General features: G+C 37.2%; 1 protein-coding gene across 1 annotated transcript in view; it reads left to right on the plus strand.

Moving 5' to 3' along the window:
• The window catches only part of IMPG1 (interphotoreceptor matrix proteoglycan 1), a 155,773-nt gene that overhangs the window by 50,073 nt on the left and 79,740 nt on the right, over positions 1-25,960 (plus strand). Inside the window, exons 8-12 of the mRNA XM_079147372.1 lie at positions 2,909-2,967; positions 8,106-8,126; positions 9,471-9,718; positions 11,416-11,489; positions 12,358-12,481. Coding sequence (XP_079003498.1) covers positions 2,909-2,967; positions 8,106-8,126; positions 9,471-9,718; positions 11,416-11,489; positions 12,358-12,481 — 526 coding nt within the window. The remainder of the gene's footprint in view (positions 1-2,908; positions 2,968-8,105; positions 8,127-9,470; positions 9,719-11,415; positions 11,490-12,357; positions 12,482-25,960) is intronic.

Here is a 25,960-nt window from a genome sequence, read left to right on the forward strand (position 1 = left end):
CCAGTCAGCCCACCACAATCCAAAGCTACAATAGCACAGCCACGCAGGCCCATCAGGAATTAATGGACAGTGCTCTGCCTTAATTTAATTTCCACAATAAACCTAATGAGAAATGTAACACAAATGTCGAAAGGAATCACTTAGCTGTTGTTTGAATGCTTTCTCCTATGCAAACAATTCACAAGAAGTCAACAGAGTTGCTTTTCTTACAGCCCGTGAACACATATTCCAGCAGATTCAGGGAGACCCCTGTGCCTTTAGTGTTATTAATAAGGTTAACTGGGCACTTAATTAGCAATTTAGTGGTTAGAGCTCCATGATTGGAAGTTCCCCCAGAAGATTACTTAGCAGAATTAACTGAAGGTTTTTGTCATCTCCTCCCTAGACACTGTGTACACCCTCCTAAGAAAGCTGATTCTTAATCAATTGCAGACAAGTTCACTAAGAGGGCATGGACACAAACAATAAATCCTCTCCACCAGAGCCAGTGCTGTGAAGCACTCCTGGAGGGCAGGACAGCTCTCCCCAGTGCTATTCCCTGCTGTCAATGCAGCATCTGCTTCTACTGAGGCAGTTCCTTGCTTGATTGACTGTTTTCATATGTATAACTATCTCTGAATCTCCTGCTCTAAACACTGCAGCTCACATTTAAACCTTCAGTCCCTGGTGCTGTTACTGGAGCAGCACAACAAATTCCCTGTGGCCCCAAAGCTGTTCATCACAGGAGTCCAAAGCAGATCTGAAGCCTGTACATGTAGCCCTTTCCTGCTCCATAATAAAGACCAGCTCTACAGAGCCTAGCCTCCTGGTTCTCTGTTAAACCCATGGTAGTGCAGGGGTGGAGGCACAGAAACTTAGTACCAGATCATCTGTCCCTGACCTCTCTAGTGACCTTTATCCTGTGCTCCCCCATTGAGTTAAAAAAAAAAAAAAACTGGCTAAAGTCAGTCTCTTCCTTTACCAGTTTCCATGCTGTGTAGTCACTGGAGAAGTAAAAGAAAATTAGGCCCTCAAAGGCCCTAATAATTCAGTAGGAGAGGTAGAACACAGGTAAATAAACAATTCATCGTCACCAACTTTGCCAGAGTGAGCCAGGCACCTGTTACCTGTTAATTATTCCTTACAGCAACCTTGTAGCATTAGTATTATTATCCCATTCTAGCTAAGAAAATGAAATGCAGAGATTATGCAATAAATTCAAGGTCTTGCAGCTAAAAAAAAAAAAAAAAATAGAACTGGTATTTAAAACTGAGGCCTACACAAGTCTCTTCTTATCACCCATCACTGCAGTTCCTATATGTGCAGGAAATGAAAACACTTTTTAATATTGATACAAGAAATTTAATTAGAAGGTAAATGAGTCTTCTGGGGGGAAAAAATTCCATGATGCAGTTCGAAGTCCAATATGAATGATTTGGGGATTATCTGTTCATCACTGCTCTTGTCCTTGACACAGGTAATATAGAGTCAGCATAATTTTAGATCTGGTGACTACACAGTGACATGTCAACAAGTTTAGAGAATAAAGAGATGCACTCCTTCCAAACAATATTTCCTGAGTCCCTACTATGTGAATGACAATCTGCTAAAAACTAAGAACAAAGCAGATAAAGATAAGCAAGTCTTAGTCCATGCAGCTAAGGAGCATGATCTCAGTGAAGGAAACTGATATGTGTTTCACAAGCCTTCGTGTGGCACACTGAAATAAGATCTAGAGTGCAGAGAAAAGAAATAACTTCACCTAATTCTGGAACTCTACAAAAGCTTCTCAGTAGACAAAATGTTCAAGCTGACTTTGCAAATGGGTATGGGCAGGGGAAATAGTCAATGAGCAGAAAACAGGGGATACTGCATCTTGGGCCAAAGAAAAATAACCCATAACATAGGGGCCTAAAGAAACAAAAGTGCATGTTGTATGGGGGAAGGGGCGGGGGTCAGTTTAGTGTCACTAAAGGACATGATATTGGCCAAGGGATAATGAAGGCAAGAAGTATGAATGGTATGACAGTTGGGCTGGGGGCTAAGATTCAGGAAATTCTGAAGTGCCTTTCTAAAGAATTGGACCTTACTCAACAGACAGTACAGCCCATCACGGAATTTTTAATGAGGAGTAATGGATATGGAATGATTAACTTAGGGAAAAAATGGCACTTGAAGAACTATTTCTCCTCCTTTTTTCCCACACACACTCAGAAATCCATTTCAGGAGTGCAAGAGAGGTGACAGGGCAGGAGAACCAGCCATGAGAATAAGGAGAATGTGGTGGAAGCAAAAGACATTGTGAACTTCAAACTAACAGGAGTTGGTAGCTGCATGTGAGAGGGTACAGGAATTCTGTCTTTTCTGACCCTGACTGAGGTGGGGAGGCAAGGGAGAAAGGCAGATCTAGGGAAAGAGAATGACCCCCATTTGGCAGATTTACTTAGTGACAAATATTGGAATATTCATGACAACTCAAGGCCATGTACAGCAGCCATTTTGAACTTAATAGCATCTTTATTATTATAGATATTTTCCAAGTCATCTAATTCAATTCATATAATATTGTAGTGAAAATATTATACTTGCTACAGTTATACAGTCAAAAAACATATTATTTCTATGTAAGTGAAAATTCTGTAGCCAAAAATGTTTCCTTCGAATACCACATTAAAGTTATTTTATATTTGATGTAAAGTAACCATTAAAACAGGTCAGAACTACTCAATCATGGCTTTTAAATAAATAGCAAAATACTTTCCTCTGGATTTTAGAAATAACTGAGAACAAAGTTTGACCTCTTTCATTGTTTCAATTTCCATTTTCCTTTTTTCCCCCAAGTCATCACAAGTATTTAGGCTTTTACAGTTAGGTAAGATGTGACCTGATAGAACCAAAGATTATTTCACAAATGTCTTTCTCTCTACAGATGCAAAAGGTATTTAAGAAACTGCCAGGATTCAAAGAAATCCACGTGTTAGAATTTAGGTAAGTAAGAAAATCAGACTTTTCTCAATTTTTAAATTTCTTTCTCTCTGTCCTCTTTTAAAAGTGATGTCTTGGAGATTATAAGGTCACTTTTCCCTCAATGGTTTAGCTCTGCCAAGTCCTCATGGCTGAATACATTTCAGATAAAGGAACTGTGAATCTCAGTAGAACATGAACATCCTGTAACACCGGATCTAGACAGTTGTGTTCTTTGTCTTGCAAATTCAAGGAATGAAATCAGTGGGAACAAGGGTGAGACTAAAGTAACAGGATTAATTTTAATAGAAAGAAAGAAAACAGAACTCCTGAGGGGGAGGGACCCCTAGAGAGGGATAGCAGTGGCCGTCTGTGATCTATGGGTTTTTAAAGGCATATCTGATGGCCCAGCACAGGTGATTGGTAAGGTGAAGGATGCTAGTGTGGACCAACCAAGCTCTCTAAACTCTATTTTAATCCCTTCTTGACATAATTAGAATGAGTCTCATCTGGTGGTTTTTGTCACATCTGTTAGAAAGAGGAAGCATTTGGGGTAGGGGGTCTGCTTGTGGTAGATCGTTGCTAGGGGTAAGGGCAAGGGTAACTAAGGAAGGGCTGTTGTGTTTGCACCTGTGAGGAACAGAAGCAGGTGTTCTAGGTCAGAAGAAGGCATTGCCATTAACCTTGGCAGGTCACAGGATGTCTTTCAGACTCAATGTCTCCTTTCAGATTGTCATGATGTCCCCCTTCCCTCCTGTGCTTCTCCAAGGCCTTTATCCTGACTGCCTATGGGAGATAGATCGTCCTGCCTCAATCCCATGATTTTTCAAGACTGGCACAGGAGTTGTGTTATTTCCGGCGGGAGTCAGAAATACTGTCCTCCACGGAGCACTCAACTGCTGTCCTTGGCAATGTTATTAATGAACCTCTTGGGAAAATACCTCAGTAGATACAGATCCAAAAAAGGAGCAATTAATTGCCTTGGCGCTAAATTGCATGGTTTCCTATCAAAGGTTATATATTATCACCAATTTAACAAATTGTGTTACCCCTAAGAGAGATGTGAACTGGATGAAAAATGGGGGCAGAAGGGTTGAAGGAATGGGGTGGACTGAGTCAGGAGTACAAACAAAAATTCCCAAAGTGTACCTTTTGTATTAGTTTAATATCTGAACCATAGTACTGTATTACCAAAAGTTATTAAATTTTTAAATAAAAGAAAAGATATCATAACATAGTGTTACACTAAAGCAGGGTTCAATCATGTTCCCACTGCCTCGGCAAAAGCAGGCCAGTAGCCCCATCCCAATACCACAATGCAGGTGTGTGGGTTTGAGCAAGAACATTTACATCTTTTTTTAAGTTCTCTTTATTCCAGACATCTACAGGCAGGGTCATAAGATGGTTTGGTTTTTTATTTAACAATGCGTGCAAGGCAAATACTAGCCCTAGTGTGAGCATAACACCGTTCCATAAGCAGAAGGGAGAGAGCAGCCCCACCGGAAGTTCCTCCAGGAGCTTCCATGTCTGTGAGGAAGAGCTACTAGGAGCACTTCCAGGTGATTTCTTGCACTCCTATTGTGCTCCCTAATTCATATAACTGCAGGAGAAGGAAATGTTGAAAAGTGAAAGCTATGAAAGATGAAACTTTTGATATTTACCAAAACAAACTCATTTTTCTTTATTTCAAGATGCTGCTCTGCAGTATTCCATGTGAAATCAGATGGATTAGAGAAAAATAAAAGGTGATAGGAGAATATTTTGCATAGATGGTAAGGCCTTCTGAATAAACTACTGCAGTTAAAGAATAAATTTTTAATCTAAAGCCAAAAGAAAGGATGGAAATGGTTCTCCTGATGAATGATTAAATGCTGATTATCCCTCCCTCTAGCAAATGAAAAAACTAATCTAAAAAAAACCTATTTCAGTAAGGAACAAAAATGTTAGGTGATGAAATTTTTCAAAGTGAAATTTTAAATATATATCTCTGGAAGCAGAATCTTTCCCAGGTGTTTATCTCTGTAAGTGTTTATTCATGCCAAGATGCTTATAAGTAAGATTGATGACATTTTCCAATGATGTTAATTACGTCATAAAACTTCAGCCCACCAGGAAAAATATTCTGGTGCCTGAATACAATAAATGATATGCTTGTTAGCAAGACAAACTTTTGGTCATCAATGAGAATGCTCGATATATTGCAATAAAATTTAATATGAAGGAAATCGGTTCCTTGTAGGGATAGATCCCCACAGAAGACTCACACCTCTGAGTCCTATGCTGCCTTTACTTCAGCTCATTTGTATAAAAGCTGATTTATATTTTCACAAGTACTCTTGTATCAGTGACATCATTTGATTCTGTCAACACAACTGGAAAATTAAGACATTTATTATTATTTTCACAGTTTAAACACTTTGACAGTAGTATTTATGTGTAAAACTATATTTATCTTTACTGTTAATTATTTTTACTGTTAAAAAAGTAACAGTAAAAGGTAAAATATTGTCTTACCCCTTACAGCAAATGTAGGAAACTATTCATAATCATTCCATATAGTTGGAGTGTTCACACTTTTTTTTTGATTCATTGTACACAAATGGGGTACAACTTTTCAGTTCTCTGGTTATACACGAAGTAGAGTCACACCATTTGTGTAATTGTACATAGAGCAATGATGTTTGTCTCATTCCATTATCTTTCCTTCCCTTCACCCCCTCCCCACCCCTCATTTCCCTCTACACAATCCATCCTTCCTCCATTCTTCCCTTACCCCCACCCTCCCTCCACATTATGTATCATTGTTCACTTATCAGAGAAAACATTCAGTCTTTGGATTTTGGGGATTGCTTATCTCACTTAACATGATATTCTCCAACTCCATCTATTTACCTGCAAATGCCATAATTTTATTCCTCTAAATAAATGGTTGAGTAATATTCCATTGTGTATATATACCACAATTTCTTTATCCATTCATCTGTTGAAGGGAATCTCGGTTGTTTTCACAATCTAGCTATTGTGATTTAAGCTGCTATAAACATTGATGTAGCCATGTCATTGTAGTATGCTGATTTTAAGTCCTTCGGGTATAGGCCAAGGAGTGGGATAGCTGGGTCAAATGGTTGTTCCATTCCAAGTTTTCTGAGGAATCTCCACACTGCTGTTCAGAGTGGCTGCACCAATTTGCATCCCACAGAAATGTATGAATGTATCTTTTTCTCCACATCCTTGTCAACACCTATTGTTGCTTGTATTCTTGGTAATAGCCATTCTAATTGGGGTGAGATGAAATCTTAGGGTAGTTTTGATTTGCATTTCTCTTATTACTAGAGATGTTGAACATTTTTCATGTATCTGTTGACTGCTTGTAAATCTTCTTCTGTGAAGTGCCTGCCCATTTCCTTATCCCATTTATTGATTGGGCTATTAGTATTCTTTGTGTAAAGTTTTTTGAGTTCTTTATAAATTCTGGAGATTAGTGCTCTATCTGAAGCGTGGAGTGTACACTCTTTGATAGACAGGTACACCATTGTTCATAGCAGCTTTATTTGTAATAACCAAGAACTTAAAACACCAAAATGTTCATCAACAGAGCAATTGACCAACAGTAGTTGCATATTCTTACAACAGACTCCATTTCAACAAAGGAATGAACTATTGGAAGACATAATGACAAGGGTTCATCTCAAAATGAGGTTAAATGAAAGAAAGCAAGTGAAAATACATTATAATTCCATTTATATTAAATTCTAGAAATTGCAGACTAATCTATGATGACAGGAAACAAATCAAAAGTTGTTTGGAAATACTGGAGAGAGGTGGAAGAGAAGGATTACCAAGGGGCATGATAAAGCATTGGGATGAAGAATATGCTCCCTGTCTCAATTGTGGTAATGGTTTACAAGTGGATAGTATCAAATGTATCCAATTGTGCGTCTTAAACATGTCTGGTTTACTTAGGCAATGATATGTGAATAAAGCAATTTTTTTTAATTAACAGGGTAGAGTCTGCCCAGGAAGCCTGGCCTCTCTTCTGAGTTTCATGGATCACAAACTATTGCTGGTCCTGGGTGAATATCTAACTGGTAGAGAAGGAAATCCTTCCCCACAGAACAGGCTAGTTAAGTAGTCATAGATTCTCCCTGAAACCACAGAAGACAAGTAGTAGCATGACTAAAACATGTCATATTGCATCAGAGGAAGAAAGCTAGATGAATTCATAGTTCAGGCAGGAAGACCAACAACACTAATCTCATCTCATGGGCGGTGTCTTAGTAAGCAACTTGTTTGAAATTTTGAAAACTGAATATAGCTTCTAAAGCAAATTCATATATACCCAGAGAAATCTAAGATATAGTGGTCAGTTGTGGCAGCCAAAGGGTCTTTTCAGGCAAGAAGCAGGTAGTGGTGTGGCAAAATGAGCACAGGTGAGGGCAGACAAGCCAGAGTTTGAAACCTACCTCTACACTTTTCAACTGATACTTTCCCTCTCACTTCCTGTTCCCGTATCTGTGAAGTGGAGATTGCACTGTGGAAAAAATTAAGTGAGAATGCACATGAACTTCTTGGTATACACCACCCACTCAGTAAACAGGTGGTGGTTTTCTTTGAAAGCAGTCCCATGATGAATTAAATCAATCCCTCAAAGGTTACTGATCAAAGCAACTCAAAATATAGCCAATAAAACACTAGGTCTAGGGTTGAACATCAAATAAATTATCTTTAGGCATAAACTAATCATTTAATGCCATTTGGGAGGTGAGAAATCCTTAAATAAAATACTTTTTAAGAACTTCCTGGAAATAGCACCACCCAAAATGTAAGAGCAATAGAATATACTTGCAGCTTATTTAAGGAACAATATGAGGAAATGAGTTTAGGAGTAAGACCATAAAAACATATAAATTTTTGAGCAAAAGTTCAAATCCTAATAGAAATATCACGTAATGATGTTTACATTCTGAGAGTGATATAGCTGTCAATAAATATTTCCTTCCAAATTCTGATGGTGTTTGTATGTGTCCTTCTAAACTTTAGACAAACATAAGAAACTATGCAAGGAAATACTTTGTATATGAAATAATTTATTGAATGACTCGATAAATATCATAAAACTTTTTTCTCCCTTGCATGTTTCCATTGCATGTGATGAAATGAAGACCAAAGAAAGAAAGAAATGGGTAATTTGGAATTTATTATTTTTGAAATATGGTTTTCTCCACAATTTGTATGTTGACAATGTACTAATAATTTATATTTAATGTCTGGGATAAGCCAATGAGTTTTTAGTGGTTTCTTATTTAAATGGAAGTAACTAAATAAGCTAGTAATGAAAAAAATAACCACTCCAGTCAAAAATTACAATGAGAGTCAGGGAAAAACGGACCTGATCAGTTGAAAAGGATTCTATAAAACTCAAGGTCCAATTAGAAAAACATTAAAACATATATCTAAGGTGCAACCATGATTTAACTATTTCTTAAAGTTAACTTTCTTAAAGGTTGTTTGTAATGGGAAGTTGTGCATACATTACAAGCAACCAAACTAAGCCTGGATAAAGCAAAGAAACTAATTTGCTCCTTGGTTCCAAGGTCAGTTTGAACTAGAAAAAGGACCCACTATACCTTGGAGAGTTCAATAATAAGAAGCTCTGGCTCCTCTAATTGACTAGTGAAATAATGAACTGTAGACTCTGACTGATTGTGTGGTCTGAAGAACTGCCAAGAATACACATTATCAGTTCCAGTGGCTTTTAAACCACTCCTGCATCCCTGTGTAGATTTATGACATGAACCAAAAAGTAAAAACTGATTTTTGAGGACAGAGCTATAGAGAATCTTGTTTCATTTTTATGTGCAAAAGGCATTGAATAACAAAAATGATAATAAATACAGTTAATTGTATAAAATATACAACTTTCCTTCCTATTTTCTCACATTTTCTGTTATTTTATTTCTTCCTCTGGTTATTTCGTTTAGAGTATTTTTTATTTAAAAAATGCTCCATGAGAAAGGTAGAAGAGAAATGGCCTTAAAAACTAAAGTTTGACTTGATTAGAATATGCATAACCTATTGTCCCAGTGTTTTGTACTATATTATTTCATAGACCTTCGTAAAGGAGAGTATTTAATGAAGATTGAACAATTCATCCTCTTGCTGATTGGCACATCATGACTTTTTAAGACCACCAAAAACATTGGTCAATTAACATTGGACAATTAACACTTTTTCAAAAAGACCTAATGTAAAAAAATTTAAAAAAAATCATTGATTCAGATTGTATTCCTTCTTCAAACTGGACTTAACCCCCATTCTGACATTCTATTTCAGAACCAAAATATGTCAATTCTTTTTTTCCATGTCAAATATCTGCTAAATACTAAAACGCTTTATGTGAAATGTTCTTTAAGATCCTATCAGAAAAGAGGTTGAAGCTGTCCTGAAGATTTGTAGCAACATAGTGACTCTCTTTAGAAGGCATGTAACAATGACTTTGAGTGGAATGTGTCCTCTGCTGTTCACAGTTCAAGTTCCACAGAGATGCAACTTATGGCCATTTTTAAAAGAGATCCTACAGAAGGAAAAAGACCCACAAGTGACCTCCTATCTTCTGATTCCAACAAAATTGAAACTGAAGGACTCCATCATGGAACCATGGAGGAGAATAAGCAATCAGAAATCCATCTCACTACCATAGACCTCAAAAAACTGATCAGCAGATTACTAGAGGAAGACCAATCCTTGGATGTGGGAACAATTCAGTTCACTGATGGTCAGTTGGCGATGTTATGGTTCTAAGTTTATCCTTATTTTGACAGAGAGGCTAGGAAGTGTGAGCGTCTCATGGAAATCCTTTTAATGTAGGCCTTATAAAGTGAGTCATTACTGAAGCAGACACATTATGTATGGTGCCATTTCTATCTTCACTTCCTTCTGTGTTTTGTTTGATGAGCCTTTGGTGACCACTTTGTACCAAGAATAGCTCTAGAAGAATCCAAGTTCTTCAGTTCAGCCCAGATCCACTATTGTCATCCTATGGAAACCAGACAGAGAAAAGAACCCATGAATAATTTTATTCGCCTCACATAACCTAAACTGATTCCCTCATCTAGTAAATTGTTCAGGTCCTAGCAGGAAACAGATGGCACACTCAAATTAGAATAATTTGATGAGAATTTGATAAAGGGACTATTTACAAGAGTTTGCCTCTAGTCAAAGAAACAGGGCAGTTTCCTACCGCTAAAAGCAGCAAGGCCTCATTACTACCTCCCTCATGATCTAAGCCATCTCAAAGACAGAAGGCAAGGAACCATTGATGCAATGTATACCAGTCAACCTCCAAAGGCAGAAAGTAAAAGGGATAGGACAGGAAAATGGATCTAAAGAGGTCAATAAGATAACTGGACATGCTCAGGATCCTCAGAGGGTGCCTGGAGAGACCCAGGAGCCATTTTAGTATCACATGGCATAGTCTTGTCATTTTTTGCCAGTTCTTTTTCTGGTTCAGTTTTATCTGGTTCAGATAGGCAAACTCTTAACACTGAAAAACATCTCAAAGCTCCCTGAAACCTGATGCAGTGTTCTAGCAGGAAATAAGGTCAGATCCTTACTGTGACAGATAGATCATGTACCTCCAAAGTCAAAGAAGGTCAACTTCAGCCTCCTCTCGGAAACCATCTCATGCTCTGGGTTTGTCTCAGAGTCGAGCCTTCTGGGATATTCTGAGAATCAGGTTTAATGAAGGAACCAGGACTCCACAAACTGATCATGATTCCAGTAGTTATGCCAGCCATTTATTTCTTTGTCAGCTTAGTCATATTTTTATCTCCACCGGCCTACTCAGTCAGTCTCAATGCTTGGCCTGAATCTGTAGAACAGAACTGAACATCCTAATAATCGAACTTAAGAACTATTCTTTTTAAATTTTTATTATTTTGAATTGATACAATAATTATACATATTCATGGGATACAATGTAATGATTCAAGTATTCATTATGTAATGATCAAATTGTGGTAGTTAACCTATCCATCACTTCATACATTTATCATTTCTTTGTGATGAGGGGATTCAAAAGCTTCTGTTCTAGAAAATTTTGGAATATAAAATACATTAGTAGTAGTAGTAGTAGTAGTAGTAGTAGTAAATAATAATAATAATTTACTAAGTCACTGAGCCATAGAACCCTAGCACTTATTTCTCCTATCTAGCCCGTTTGTATCCACTGACCAGCCTCTCCCCACCATTACCCTCTTCTTATCAAACAAGTATGCAAGGTGCAACCTTTGTATTTGTTCTTCAATGAACCAATGAGATTAATAATCACTAGTCTATGCAATGCTGATTTCTTAATGATTAGTTGTACTGCTCCTTAAGAAGGGCTATTGCCACATTTTTCAACCCTGTTTTATTGCCCCAATCATAAAAGAAAAAAATAAACTGTCAAACTCTATGATTTTTCACCCACAGAAGTTTTACTGTCGCCAGTCTCCAAACCTGACACCCACTCAGGGTTGCCCACACCCCTTGCTGATGTCATAAAGGTGAGTGCGTTTGTTGTCCTATTGTTCAAATGGGAACAAAGCTTCAAATCCTTTAATCAAACAAAATCAGTTTATGTACTGAATAGAGAAAAATCTCCTTTGCAATGTTAATTATAATTCTCTGTTTTTACAGGCTGTGCTTGGTTAACCCACTTCCAGTAACTGTATTAATAAAATATAATTCAACTTGCATTTCAAATATTCTAAAATTCAAAGTTTCCTTGAATTTAGAGCTTCTTTTCAATTAGAGTGAAGTTGTACTCCCTTTTTAATAAAACAAACACATTTTTATGAACAAAAAGAGTAATTAAAGCAGAATATATTATTTAGCTTTGATTTTCATAAATAACTGGAAATATAAACATACCTTATAAATATACTTTTAATTCTTAAGATCTTACCTACATTTACCTATATTTATTTATGGGAGGTCATAAATGTAATTTAATATCTTAGAAAGTAAAAATAATGAATAGTAATTTTTGTACTTAAAGGTACATTAATTTAATTTATGCCAGAAGTTGTCACTACAGTGTTCATAAGTGTTGACTACACTCTATTCCCTCTTAAAATGAAAGAATTAAAAAGTTGGAACAAGATATATGCAATTCAAAGTGTTAATAGTGAGCCCTTTTCAGACAAACCAGTTAGCCAAAAAGCAATAGATCATGTAATAGATCACTGTACCAGTGCATGTAATCCTTGTAGGACATATTTTTAAATCAAAATCTTCCTCTGTAGTAAATGTATACTAACTACAAAATAATTTGCTTAATATTAGATGAAAATTTGTAAAATATGGACTATAACCCTTCTCATGTATAAAACATGTTCTGCCTCAATCTTTCTTTCTAAATTCATTCTTCAGGATGCTGCTTTGAGTCCAGAGCTTCCCCTTATTGAACCCAGGGTCGAGACAGTAGACAGAGAAGGACCTGGACAACCTGGTGAGTTTCTTTGCACAAAGTCAGTGATAGATGACAACATTCTCTGTTAGGAATCCATCGGTGACGCTACCTCAAAGACCTGTGACAAAGTCATTGCCCCACAAGAGAAGATTTGTTCTCACCAGCACTTCCGACAGAAGAGCTGTCCCCTGAACTGGCTTCTGAGGAACAGGATACCCAGGGTCCTTCTCTCAGCTCTAGTTTCCATCCCACAGTGAGTACTGACAAGCCTTTCTGGCAGATCTGGTGAAGGAAACTGAAACCAAAGCAGCACCAACTGCTGCCCACACAGAACAGCAATCTCTTCTGCCTTTGAAACTGAGTCCATCAGACAAGGTGGGCTACAAGGCTGAGGTTCATGATGCAGGCTATGGCAATAGAGGATTGGGTCCTTATTCTTGGCCTGTTGTTCTCCACACCACATACAGATGTGCTGTTTATGCTCTACAACAAATAAGAAAGTTGATACTCACAAGATCTCTTGATTCACTTTTGAATTTCCAAGAACTTCAAAAGGCAATAGGATTAATCCTTCTCATAGTTAAAAAGAAATCTTCAGCCATATATGAAGACCTTGGAGAAAGGGACTGAAATTCTTGCAGGAGAACCTTCTGTAGTTCAATAAGTAGATGATTTAGTGCTCCAAGAACCCCTATTCTGTCCACTTTATAGTGGACACTGGTAAAACTACAAGTAAAAATATCTTTTATGAAATACAAGTCCAAGGATACAGGCCTATAAGAATGCACTGTGATTCTAAGTGTGAATACCAGTAGAAATTTTTTATGGATTTTGTTCTGTTTCGTTTTGTTTTAATAGTACTGGTGATTTAACCCAGGGTCATTTTACCACTGAGCCACTCCTCACGTCTTTTTATTTTTATTTTGAGACAGGGTATCATAAGTTGCTGAGGCCAACCTTGAACTTGTGATTCTCCTGTCTCAGCCTCCCAAATCTCCGGGATAACAGGCATGTGCCACTGCACCCAGTCAATGGCTGTTATTTTTAACAGGACTGTTACTGTTTTAGTTAGGGCTATCTTTGCAAAATTCTACATCAATCTTATTTTCCTCATAAATGTTGTACACAATTGGTATGCAATTTTATAGAATACAAGTCTTTTCAGAAATACTTATATGTCATGATAGCAGAATCACCTATCCAGTGTGATTTGGTTTACTAGATGAATGACAAATAACACGATACAGTTATATATTACTGTGTTATGCATCGTTCCTAAAATTAATGACTTTGGCCACTTATTTTTTCTTTAAATCTGAAATTTGGGCAGAGATCAGCGAGGGCAGCCCTTCTCTGCTCCATGTGTGCCAGTTAGAACATCTCTATTGGTGTTGAAGATTCATTTTCAAGATGGTTCACACACACACGCATGTCTAGCAAGTCAGTTCTCAATCAGAGCTATTGCCTAGGGCCTCATTTGTTCCCTATGGGGCCTCTCCATGGGGATGCTTGGGCTTCCTCACAGCATAGAAGCCAGGTCAAAATAGTCAGCATTCCATTCTCTTAAGGGCCCAGAAATAACATCATTTTCTCACATTCTGATGGCTAAGCAGCTGCAGAGAGCCCTTCCATATTCAAGGATAAAAAAAAAAAAAAAAAAGAAACATCTTGTCAATGGGACAAGATGAATTACCAAAGAATTTTTAACTACTTATAATCAACCACAATCCGCATCGACCATCATGTTGACTTGCAAATTATTTGAGAGGTTATTGGACACAATGAAACACACCTTTTGGCAAAATGATTGAAATTAAATGCTCACTAGATTCTTTTATTATAATATCATAAAATCCAATTATACAATCAGCATTTCAAGTAGACCAATAAAAATTAGTGTATCTGTGACAAAAACATTATTATATTTTGAAAATTGCTTTACTGTTCTTGTTTTATTTTCACATTCCTTTTATCCATGAGTACACCATAGAACACTAAAGCTGGAAGGAATACTCAAGGTAATTTGGTTAAGCCACTGTGTTTCACAGTTGAGAAAACCAAGGCTAGAGATGTGAAGTGACTCACTCAAGCTCACCCCAGAGATGATCATAGAATCAGGACCATCATTCAACTTTTCTTCACTTATACCATATTTGACTTAAGTAGCCCCAACCTTTAAAAAAAATAACCTCAAACTTACTCTACCCTCAAAACATGGCTTCTTCTCTATTTCATTCCCCTGTCAATTTTTTGAAATGTTCTAGGCTTCCAAGTCTATTATCTCACCTCCTTATCCCAATAAGTTTTTGCCTCAGAGCCACATGTTATAGAGACTTGCCTTTATAAAAGTCATGTATGACTTCCTAACTAATCAATTGGCAGCATCATTTCCATCTTCACTTCATGTGACATTTTTGGCACGTGGCTCTTTTGACCACTTCCTTCTTGAAATTCCTTTTTCATTTGGCTTGCACAAAGTGACAGCTTCATTCTTCTTCTACTCCCTGGCTCCATGTTCTCCACCTCCTGCACTTGGGCTTGTTTTAGATATTTTTATGTGTGTACTAAAAACCTGGTTCATTTAAAAAAAAAGATTTGTGGCATTTCGTAGACATGCTTACAATGTAAGATTTCATTTTAAAGAATCAAAAGAAAAATGAAAGAGAACTAAGATGACTCTTTTTGTGAAACAAATATTTTGAAACCAGATGTGGCAGTGGTTGCATAACATTGTGAATATACTAAATATCACTGAATCTTTTTCTTTTTTAAATTTTTTAATTTGTTCTAATTGGTTATGTGACAGTAGAATGCATTTTGACGCATTATGCACAAATGGAACATAACTTCTCATTCCTCTGGCTGTACACGGTGCTGAGTCACACCAATAGTGTAATCATATATGTATGAAGGGTAATAATGTCTATCTCATTCTACTGTCCTTCCCATCCCCACCACCCCATCCCTCCCCTCACTGCCCTCTGCATAATCCAAAGTACCTTCATTTTTCCCTACCCACTCCCAACTATGGATCAGCATCTGCTTATCAGAGAAAATATTTGACCCTTGGTTTTCCAGGATTGGCTTACTTCACTTAGCATGATATTCTCTAGTTCCATCCATTTACCTGCAAATGCCATAATTTCATTCTTAAGACTGAGTAATATTCCATTGTGTTTATGTACCACATTTTCTTTATCCATTCATCTTTGAAGGGCATCTAGTTTGCTTCCATAGTTTAGCTATTGTGAATTGAGCTGCTATAAACATTGATGTGGCTACATTCCTGTAATATGCTGATATTAAGTCCTTTGGGCATAAACTGGGGAGTGGGATAGCTGGGGCAAATGGTGGTTCCATTCCAAGTTTTCTTAGGGATCTCTATGCTACTTTCCATAGTGGTTGCACCAATCTGCAGTCCCACCAGCAATGTACGAGTGTACCTTTTTCCCCACATCCTCATCAACACTTATTATTGCTTACATTCTTGATAATTGTCATTCTGACTGGAGTAAAATGAAATCTTAGAGTAGCTTTGATTTGCATCTCTCTAATTACAAGAGATGATGAATATTTTTTCATATGTTTGTTGATGGATTGTTTTTCTTCTTCTGTGAAGTGTCTGTTCAGTTCCTTAGCCCATTTATTGATTGAGTTATTTGGTTTTTTTGGTGTTAAATTTTTTGAGTTCTTTATGTATTCTGGAGATTAGTGCTATATCTGAGGTGTGGGTGGTAAAGATTTTCTCCCATTCTATAGGCTCTCTCTTCACATTATTGATTGTTTCCTTTGCTAAGAAAAAGCTTTTTAGTTTGAATCCATCCCATTTACAGAATCTTAACTTTACTTCTAGTGCTTTAGGAGTCTTGTTAAGGAAGTCAGGTCCTAAGCTCTCATGATGAAGATTTGGGTTTACATTTTCTTCTGTTAGGCGCAGGTTCTGTGTTCTAGTGCCAAAGTCTTCAATCCACTTTGAGTTGATTTTTGTGTAGGGTGAGAGATAGAGGTTTAATTTCATTTTATTACATATGGATTTTCAGTTTCCCTAGCACTATTTGTTGAATAGGCTATCTTTTCTCCAATGTATGTTTTTGGCACCTTTGTCTTGTGTGAGATGACCATATTTGTGTGGGTTTGTCTCTGTGTCTTCTATTTTGTACAATTGGTCTATGTGTCTATTTTGGTGCATTTACCATGCTCTTTTTGTAACTATTTTGTTACTATTGCTCTGTAGTACACTTTAAAGTCTGGTATTGTGATGTCACCTGCTTCACTCTTCTTGCTAAGGATTGCCTTGACTATTCTGACTCTCATATTTTTCTAAATGAATGTCACAATTGCTTTTTCTAGTTCCATGAAGAATGTCATTGAGATTTTAAAAGGAATTGCATTGAATCTGCATAACACTTTTGGTAGTATAACCATTTTGACAATATGAATTCTGCCTATCCAAGAACATGGGCAATCTTTCCATCTTCTAAGGTCTTCTTCAATTTTGTTCTTTAGTGTTCTGTAGTTTTCATTGTAGAGTTCTCCGTTTGTTAGATTGATTTCCAAGTTTGTTTGTTTTTTGTTTTTTGTTTTTTTTGTTTTGTTTTGTTTTGTGGTGCTGGGGATTGAACCCAGGGCCTTGTGCTTGCAAGGCGAGCACTCTACCAACTGAGCTATCTCCCCAGCCCCCAAGTATTTTTTTTTTTTTTTGAGGCTACTGTGAATGGGGTAGTTTTCCTAATTTCTCTTGTAGTGGATTCATAACATATATAGAAATGCATTTGATTTATGGGTATTGATTTATATCCAGCTACTTTGCTGAATTCATTTATGAGTTCTAGAAGTTTTCTGGTAGAATTTTTGGTGTATATTTTATTTTTGAATGGTTAGTTTTGGAGCTCAATGGTAACTCACTGGTAGAGCACTTGCTTTGCATAAGCAAGGTCCTGGGTTCAATCCCCAACACCACGAATAATAACAATAATAATAAAAGTAGTGATAATAAGAAATAAAATAAATGATTTATTTTATATTGTTAGAGTTTCACCTCAATAATTTTTTTTCAAGAAATCAAATGACAATGTAGAGAAAATTGTATAAAAAATGAACATCATAAAGTTGTATAACTTAGCTTTAGGTGGTTCATGAATTTGGCTCTGAGCTTCTGAGCAGACTGTGTAAGAAGGAAAACACCATCAGTCATGTAATTTAGATCTGCATGTTTACAGCATGGAAATTGCTTAGAAGAAAAATTACTCTTGTGGTTCTATAGTGGGAGGATGGTCTGGATTTTAATGAACCAGGTCCTGTCTGCACCAGCCTCCCCACTGTGTAAAACCAGTGTCAGGCATTCCCTCTGAGATCCCACCAGAGATGTGTAATAAATACCAAAGCCCACTTCATTACAACAGATCTAAGAGAGGTGAGGTTCTGACAGCCCACCTACATAGAACAGATTTGAGAGTAATTAAAAGAATGAATTGCTGCATAACCTTTAGCCTATGCTCTGTAAGTAAAAATTATGTCTCATAACTGAGCTTTTGGCTATTGTTGAGCAAAAAGAGTTTTATTTGCTGATGTGGGCCTAGGGTGCAAATATTCTTTGTTGCCAATTAAGGAGAGATCCATATGCTTTCATAATCAGCCCAGCTAGGAATAAAAATTCCATATCTTAGTGAAAAATGGAGACCCTAACCAGAAAAGAGTCCTACTTTAAAAAATAAAAATCCCACTTTTTCTCTATGAAGAGCAAAAACAAGAGTACCTTAAACAAGACCAAGGCTTCCTTCACTCATCAACCATTCTGGATCTCTTTGATGCACAGATAAAATGAGGACTCCATGATATTATTAAGATAATTTTACCCTGGAAAATTTCTGAAGGTTAGTGTCACCAAACACCCACAAAGCCATTAGAATTCCAATAAAACACTCTTAGAAATCTTTTTACTTAAGCAGTTTAATTTAGTAATTAATTGTCTGAGAAAAAGTACTTGGAAAATGTGCCCCTTGAACACCAAATGTTATAACTGTGAGGTCCTCTAGTGTTAATATTTTTAAAGTAGTTGAATCCCAAGCCATTCTTTCTTGCTGAGCAAGTTTTCTGTTAAGATTACTTCTGATTCATAAAAGTCAGAGTTATAAACATATAGAAGAAATTCGACATCCTGTCCTCCACACAACAACTCATTCAATAGTATCAAATCATAAGGGTAGAAATTGTTTTGTGAATTGGTTTGGTGTAGCTGTGTATAGACAGCAATACATTCCCAGTTTTGCTCATTAGAATGATCATCTGTTCTATTAAGAAAAGGCCTTTTGTCTTCTCTTTTCCAAATTACAGATGTTTTTCACTTACAAGGCATTCATTTAAAATGTAATCCAGGATTCTTAATAACTTGAAATATTTTAAGTGAAGAAGCAAACTTTAGGCAGAGGTATTATACAATTGAACATTTTTTTACCTTTTATTACCTATATGGGTAATATGTTAAAAATCAGTACACATTTTCAACTCTTCTTATTCTCATCTCAGTCTTTGACTTCATCAAAAGTAGTCAGTGAAATGAGAACTAAGTTGAATGACCTTAGTACAGAAACTGGCTACTAATGTTCCATGAGGTCAAGGACTCTGGTCTGCTTATTCAGCGCTATATTGTCAGAGCCTACCTAGATGGCCAGCATACATTAGACAGGAAATTAATATATGTTGAGTGAACTAAGAAAGTGAATAAATGAATGTGTATCATAATCCCTCCATGAAAGTCAGAGTTGATGAAAACAATTCATTTTCCTTTTTAATCTGTCTACTAAGAAGCTCAGAGTCAAATCAGTGGTCCAGAAACAGCATTTCTACCATCAGTTCTGATCATACCACTCATCATTGCCAAAATGTTATCCATGGTCATGTTTTTTCACCTTTATGCAGTTTATAAACCCTTCCATTCTTCTAGGATGACCTCCAACTCATACTTTAAGTTCCAGTTAGCTTGCCACCTTTCGTGAAGCTTTCCTCAACTGCTCCCTAAAAAGGATTCATGAATACCATCTGTTTCCTGGTTTCATAGCAAAAAGACTGCATACCTCCATCGAACACTTACCACATCATATTTAAATTATTGCTGTGTGTGTCTGGAATCTCTCCCAGACTGAATTGCTGAAGTAAAAGGACATGTTCTTATTCCTTTTTTAAAACTCCTGTGTCTGGCACATCATCACAGTTTCATAACTCTTTGTCCCTTTGTCCTACTAAACCCATCAGTGCTATCAGACTCAGACAATAGACTCCTGGAGGGTAGTTTCCCTTTCTGGGTAAGTCCCCAGGTAGCTCCACAGACATTCTTACATGTGGGGCCTGGTTCCTTATTGGTAAATACTTAGGTCAAAATGAAAGTGCTGAAGAACTTTAGTCAGCTCTAACCTGTATGATGAGACAACTACCATGGTGATTAATGTAAATGTAGGCAAAGAGGGAAAGGAATTTGCAATAAGCCACTCTCCTCACCAAAAAGGGGGGGAAAATGTACATATCCTCTCAGTCAGGAAGCCTTGCAAAATGCTATTTAAATTATGCCACTTTATAAAGAAAATAGACTTGAAAATACTTATTAAAAAAAAAAAGCTTTCAGCCACTGTGATCAATATTTTTGCTTTTTCATTGTCATAAAGTAAGGTTTTCCTAGCATGAGTATGCTACAAATTTTCTTCTGGAGCTAGGGGCATGGTACAGTGGTAGAGTGCACCAAAAAACAAGAATATGGTTCTGTGAGGTCCGTGAGGAAAATGTCACCTAAAAAAAGGAAAGAGTAGCCATCTAGCAAAGACTTGCAATCCACCCACCCCCAGATACAGAATTCACAATGCCGAGGGAAAGATGAGAGTAAGTTGAAGTTCTTCCAGTTCTCAAATTCGGTACTTCTAGATTTAACCTAGATATTAGGTAAATTAGTACTGTCCCTCGAAATTTCAGACTGGGAAATTTAGCATGCTGCCCCATATTTTGGCATTTCCCAGGAAATTCTTGTTCTGGCCCTCTACTCTCTAGTGAACTGATAATCATCCTGTTTCTCCGTCTGAATCTGTTCTTTTTTCTTCTCTTTCTCCCCATTCTGGAGGCTAATGGCCTAGATTTCCATGATTATCCCTGGGCCTCATTCATGTGTGATGTCTCTGTGAGTAGACTATATTTTAATGTAATTGAGATGATGAGCAAAAAAGAAAGTCACCATTCAGCTCCACCCACCAACAACCTCAAATTAGAGAGACAGCTCTGTCTTAACATGTCAATTACACCTTCCACTGGAAACATTCCACTGGTAATTTCTGCTACATCATGCTGTCAAGTAAAGATTCCCCCAAATTTCTCTTCATGATCACCCTTTTCCCAGGCTGCTCCCAACTCCCTCCCCAAATGGTCCAATTTTTATGCAAAGTAGTTATCTGTTGAATCTCTTTCAACATTTTCCAAAGAAGCTAGAGGCAGATGCAGGTAGAAATTGAATCTTTCTCTTCCTTCCACACTGACACTCCTTCACGTGTGCACACTCACATATTTAAATGGTTTTCAGAAACTCTTGGCAGCTGCATCTCACCTTAATGGCAAAATTTCCACTTCTTTTTCCTTCCTCAAAATAATTCTCTTTCTCTTCCTTTGTATCATGTAAGACTATTCTCTGGTTTTGTGTCCTATGGCAACAAGGATTTCCCAGGGATCCCATGCAAATTGGGATCTGTCCATCACAGATGAATTCCAGAAGTCTGTAAACCACAGATACAAAAGAATTCTTCATGTGCCAGTAGACCACAGAGGATCAAAGATTTTAGTGAATTCCCTTAATTAGTAGAATCTCTCTGGGGTGTTCATTCATTTATTCATACAACAAATATTAGACACATTTATTAGACACAGAGGATAAAATAGTGAACAAAGAAAATGCTCTCTGTGACTGTCATTGTTTGGATTTGACCAAAACAGACTCTGAGACAAGGATTTGATTACAAAGAATTTATTTCAGAGATGATCACAGGAAACTAGCAAGGGGATGGGGAAGTGAAGCAGAGAACAGAAGGAAATCAATATCACAATATTCCTGGAACCACTGAGCTTATAAAGGTATGCTGGTAAATATTCAACAGCCAATGGCAAAAAAAAAAAAAAAAAAAGTTGTCATATGTATACATATAAATTATATAAATTTACTATAAAATTTTGCTGATACAAAATAGCACACAATTTACAAATAATAAAATATATTATACTCCTTAATAACATTTAAGCTGTTATCTGAATGAAAAGAAGGTAAAAAAAAAATTTAAGAAATGAGGGACAGTGTTTTAGGCAGCTGAAAGCTGTACAACATACTGAAGAAAAGTGAAGAAAACCACACTAACTAGAAGGAATTAGAAAATGATGAAGCCCTGGAAAGGTAGAGCTTTATGAACCTTGTTAAGAATCACTAAAAGATTCTAAGCAAAAGAATGACACACCAAATTTGAGTTTAAGTCTTCTGACTGCACTGTGGAGAACTGGCTGGAGGTAAGCAAATGAAAGGGATCAATGAGAGGATTCTTAACAGGAATCCAGGCTAGAAATGCTGACAGAAGTAGATTGATTTGAGTGGAATTTATGAGATCAAACCAAGACAGGGAATTCTGAAGCCTTGAATGGATTCGTCAGGACACACTGACCTGAGCAATGCACAACGTGTTACAGGCTCATTAGTGGGAAATGGCAACGTGTGTCTCAGTCTCTGCAGCGGTGAGCTGGGATTGGGCTGGGTGGTGATTTCACATATTCTTTCTTGTTACCTCTGGATAGTCAGGTGACTTGTGAGCACATGGCAGGAGATGCCAGCCTTTAATATTTCTGAGATCCTTGACATGGTCATTTTAATCACTTCAGGTTTACATTAAGAGAGAGATTGATAACTATCCATGAGAGTAAAGCTTTTGACTGATCTAGCCACTACTTGAAAGAGAAAAAGAGATAACTAAATGCAGGATACTAAAAGGTAAACAGAAAGACTCCTGGGACTCATAATTTCTCTTCACAAACTTCTTTAAGACTCTCTTGCCAAGATTTCTTTAAATTTATAGATCTGGTAGGGCTGCTTTCTCCTCCTACGTATCCTGATTTAGTGACTCCGTTCAGTGATCCAGTGGTTTTTTAATTTTTTTCCTTTTCATTTTGGGCATTGGTCATATTTTTGACTTTTAGTTTAGGTTCTGCAATCTACCCCTTCTCATTTCCTGAGTGACCACTGACACACGGTGGGAGTTGTGTTTGTATCTTACTAACACTAGCTGAATGCTAGCGCCTCACCAGCACCAGAAAACCAGCATGTGGCAGCTCTGGGCTCAGCTGGCGAGAGGCAGGTGCCACGTCACCAAACCGTGCAGCTCCCTCACAGATATCTGGAAGCTGGCTCAGTTGTTTCCTTTCACACTTAGTGGCACTGAAACAATTAGAATAAACCTCTTGAACCCTGCTCCCTGATCATTCTTCCCTGATAAACAACTCTAATGACAAGAACAACAACTAAATGAATAAACTCCTAAATGCATTTCAAAATTAAGCCATTATGACAATTTTAGCAGAAATCTTAAATTAAAAACATATTACTCAGTTATTACATGTAGAAAATTGGGAAAGTTTCCAGGAAAAAAGGTTACTGTAAGACTTAAAGAAAAACAATTTTAAAACATGCCATGGTAAAAATATTGGAGGAAATAAATTGCTGTTGCTATGGACTAAATTTTGGTTTGCATCCCCCCAAAATTCAGACTTGGAGCTTACATCCTGAATGTGATGTTATTTGGGAGTGGGCTCTTTGGGAGGTAATTGGGTCATGAAAACAGGACCCTTGTAAGGAGAAACAGAACAGAGATGATATCTATCTATCACTTCCTCTCTCTCGCTCTCTCTCTCTCTCTCTCTCTCTCTCTCTCTCTCTCTCTCTGAGAACAACCATCTGCAAAACTACAAGGATACCCCCTCACTGGACACTGAATTCACCAGTGCCATGATCTTCCTGGTCTCCAAAGTTGTGAGAAATGCATATCTGTTATTTGAGCCAGGTAATCTGTGGTATCCAGTTAGGACAGCTTTCAAAGATGCAGTCCCATCTATAGAACAACTATACACAGTCACTTGTCTGTGAGGTTCCCAAGGCCTACATTTGGGGGTCAATCAAAACTTCATGTTGGAAAACTCTTAATTATAGTCCTGCTGAAACTTCAACATAGTTGTTCAACAAGCACAGAGAAGGACAGGAAATTAAGGTTCTCCCTGAACCACAGTGTGCTTTCCACCTCTTGCCTTTATTCAATACTGCACTTAGGAAGTAATGAACAATGGAAGAATTTATGTATAAAATTTAAGAACAAAACAAAGAACTGTATATGGGCTAAACATATGTCTATTAACTGTGTTATATCAGAGAAGAGGAAAGTCAGTGAGAAGCTGGGCATCAGAGACAGCCTTTGGAGAGCTGTAGATAGGCCAGGAGCTGTGAGAGGACCTTGCTGAAGAGACGGGCGATGACCTTTCCAGTACAAGTTTCAGGAGCAAAGATGCAAAGTGTGCAGTTAGTTTCAGAGAAGAATGAAGAGAAATAATCAGGGAAGGATATGTGTCAGGCAGGTTTCTGGAAGTTAGAGAAATGATTTTGTTCTGGATTTTCAAAATATAGACGGGAATGATAAAAATCGGCCTTAAGAAAGTTAGTCTGGTCACAGCATGGAGAGTGAAAGTAGGACATAAGGAGATTTTGTCTTGTACTTAGTGGGAACTTTTGGAGGTAGAGATGAGAGTGGAGGCAAAGGAAAGGAAAGAAAAGATACAAGATATTTTTCTCAGCAAACAAATTAAAATAAACCAGAGACTACGCTGGATAATGTTGAATAAAGGAGGAAAGCAGATCAAAGAGTCTATATCACCATGAGACTGAACATCCCATGATCATCTGTGTTGTATATGAATCAACAAATTTCTTCCCACCCTGGAGTTGAAAACCTAATAAGATACAATGAACAACATATTCATTCTCAAAGAGAGATGTACTTTAAAGATTTGGCTCACACGACTGTGGAGAGAGGCAAGTCCAAAATCTGCAAGGTAAGGTGGCAGGCTGGAGACGGAGGGTAGTTCAAGTTTGAAGGCCATCTCCTGGCAGAATTCTCTTTTCCTCCAGAGAGATCAATCTTTTTCTATTCAGACCTTCAACTCAATTAGATGAGGCCCACCAATACTGTAGAGAGTAATCTGCTTTCCTCAAAGTCCTAATTAAAATGTTAATCTCAACTTAAAACTACTTTCACAGAGACATCTAGAATAATATTTGTCCAAATAATTGGATACTGTGGTCTAGCCAAGTTGACACATAAAATTAATCGCACAATATGTCTTGAATGACCTCCATAGAGTAGATAAAAAACAGAAGGTGTTTTATATTTTACATCAGCAAAAAGATGCAAAACCAGGACTAGGAGAGGCAAAATCAGGTAATAATTCAATGATTCATCTCTTGCAAAGATAAAATGTGTTTGGCTGATGGAATGCCCTTAGTCATAACAAATGACATGTTTGTCAATCATGGCGATAGATAATCAGTATTTGTGGGATGGGAAGAAGCTCCTAGTAAAAGAAGAGAAAGCAGGAAAAATGCACTCAACCTTGAATAAGAATACAGAGAAGTTTGTCCGAGTAAAACCATAAAGAGAGGCACAGGGATGGCATACAGTAGGTGGCCAAAGTCACACATAACCACTTGCTTAAATTCTGCATTCCCCCATCAGTTCTCAAGTGAATGACGCATGCTGCAAGGATTTCTACCTCATCTGTTCATATCTTGACCCACATGAGTTAACATCATAATTAGGGTGGGAAAGAAGTAATTCCGCCCCTTTCACCTAAATTTTATAGAGTGGTAAATACCAGTTAGGCAAATAGCTTGAAGACAGAGAGTAACCAAGAGAAGTCATGGCATCCTTGAGAACATAGAGAAGGAATATTGCCCTGGGTCCTGTTATGGAGAATTGCATTGCTTAAGGAGCACAATATGATCCAATAAATAAACACTTTAATCAAAGAAGTAGCCCTCAACTTGAGGAAAAGTGGCATCTTAACACTCCTGAGGTAGAAATAGCAGGAGTATTTTTAAATGGATTGAGGGACATGGATAAAAACCTCCGTGAATAGTTTCATTTTTAAGTTTATTTTAAATATTTTTTAGTTATCAATAGACCTTTTTTTTTTAATTTATATGCAGTGCTGAGGATCGAACTCAGTTCCTCAGACATGCTAAGCAAGCGCTCTACCACTGAGCCACAGCCCCAGACCCATCATTTTTAAGTTTTAAGATGGTGAAACTGCATTGCTAAAGTATCAGTAGATTACAAGTTGTGAGCAGTGGTCACTTTATAGAAGGGGCATCATGCACTTCTATTCAAAATAACAGGTCACAATGTCCATATGACCTTAAAAACGTAAATGTCAGGAAAATGAAATCATTGTCTTTGAATAGATCCTGTTAATCTCAGGTAGGATTTAAGATATTTTGACCACTAAGTAAAA

The sequence above is a fragment of the Sciurus vulgaris genome (genome assembly GCF_902686455.1).
Source record: "Sciurus vulgaris genome assembly, chromosome: 7".
Taxonomy (NCBI): domain Eukaryota; kingdom Metazoa; phylum Chordata; class Mammalia; order Rodentia; family Sciuridae; genus Sciurus; species Sciurus vulgaris.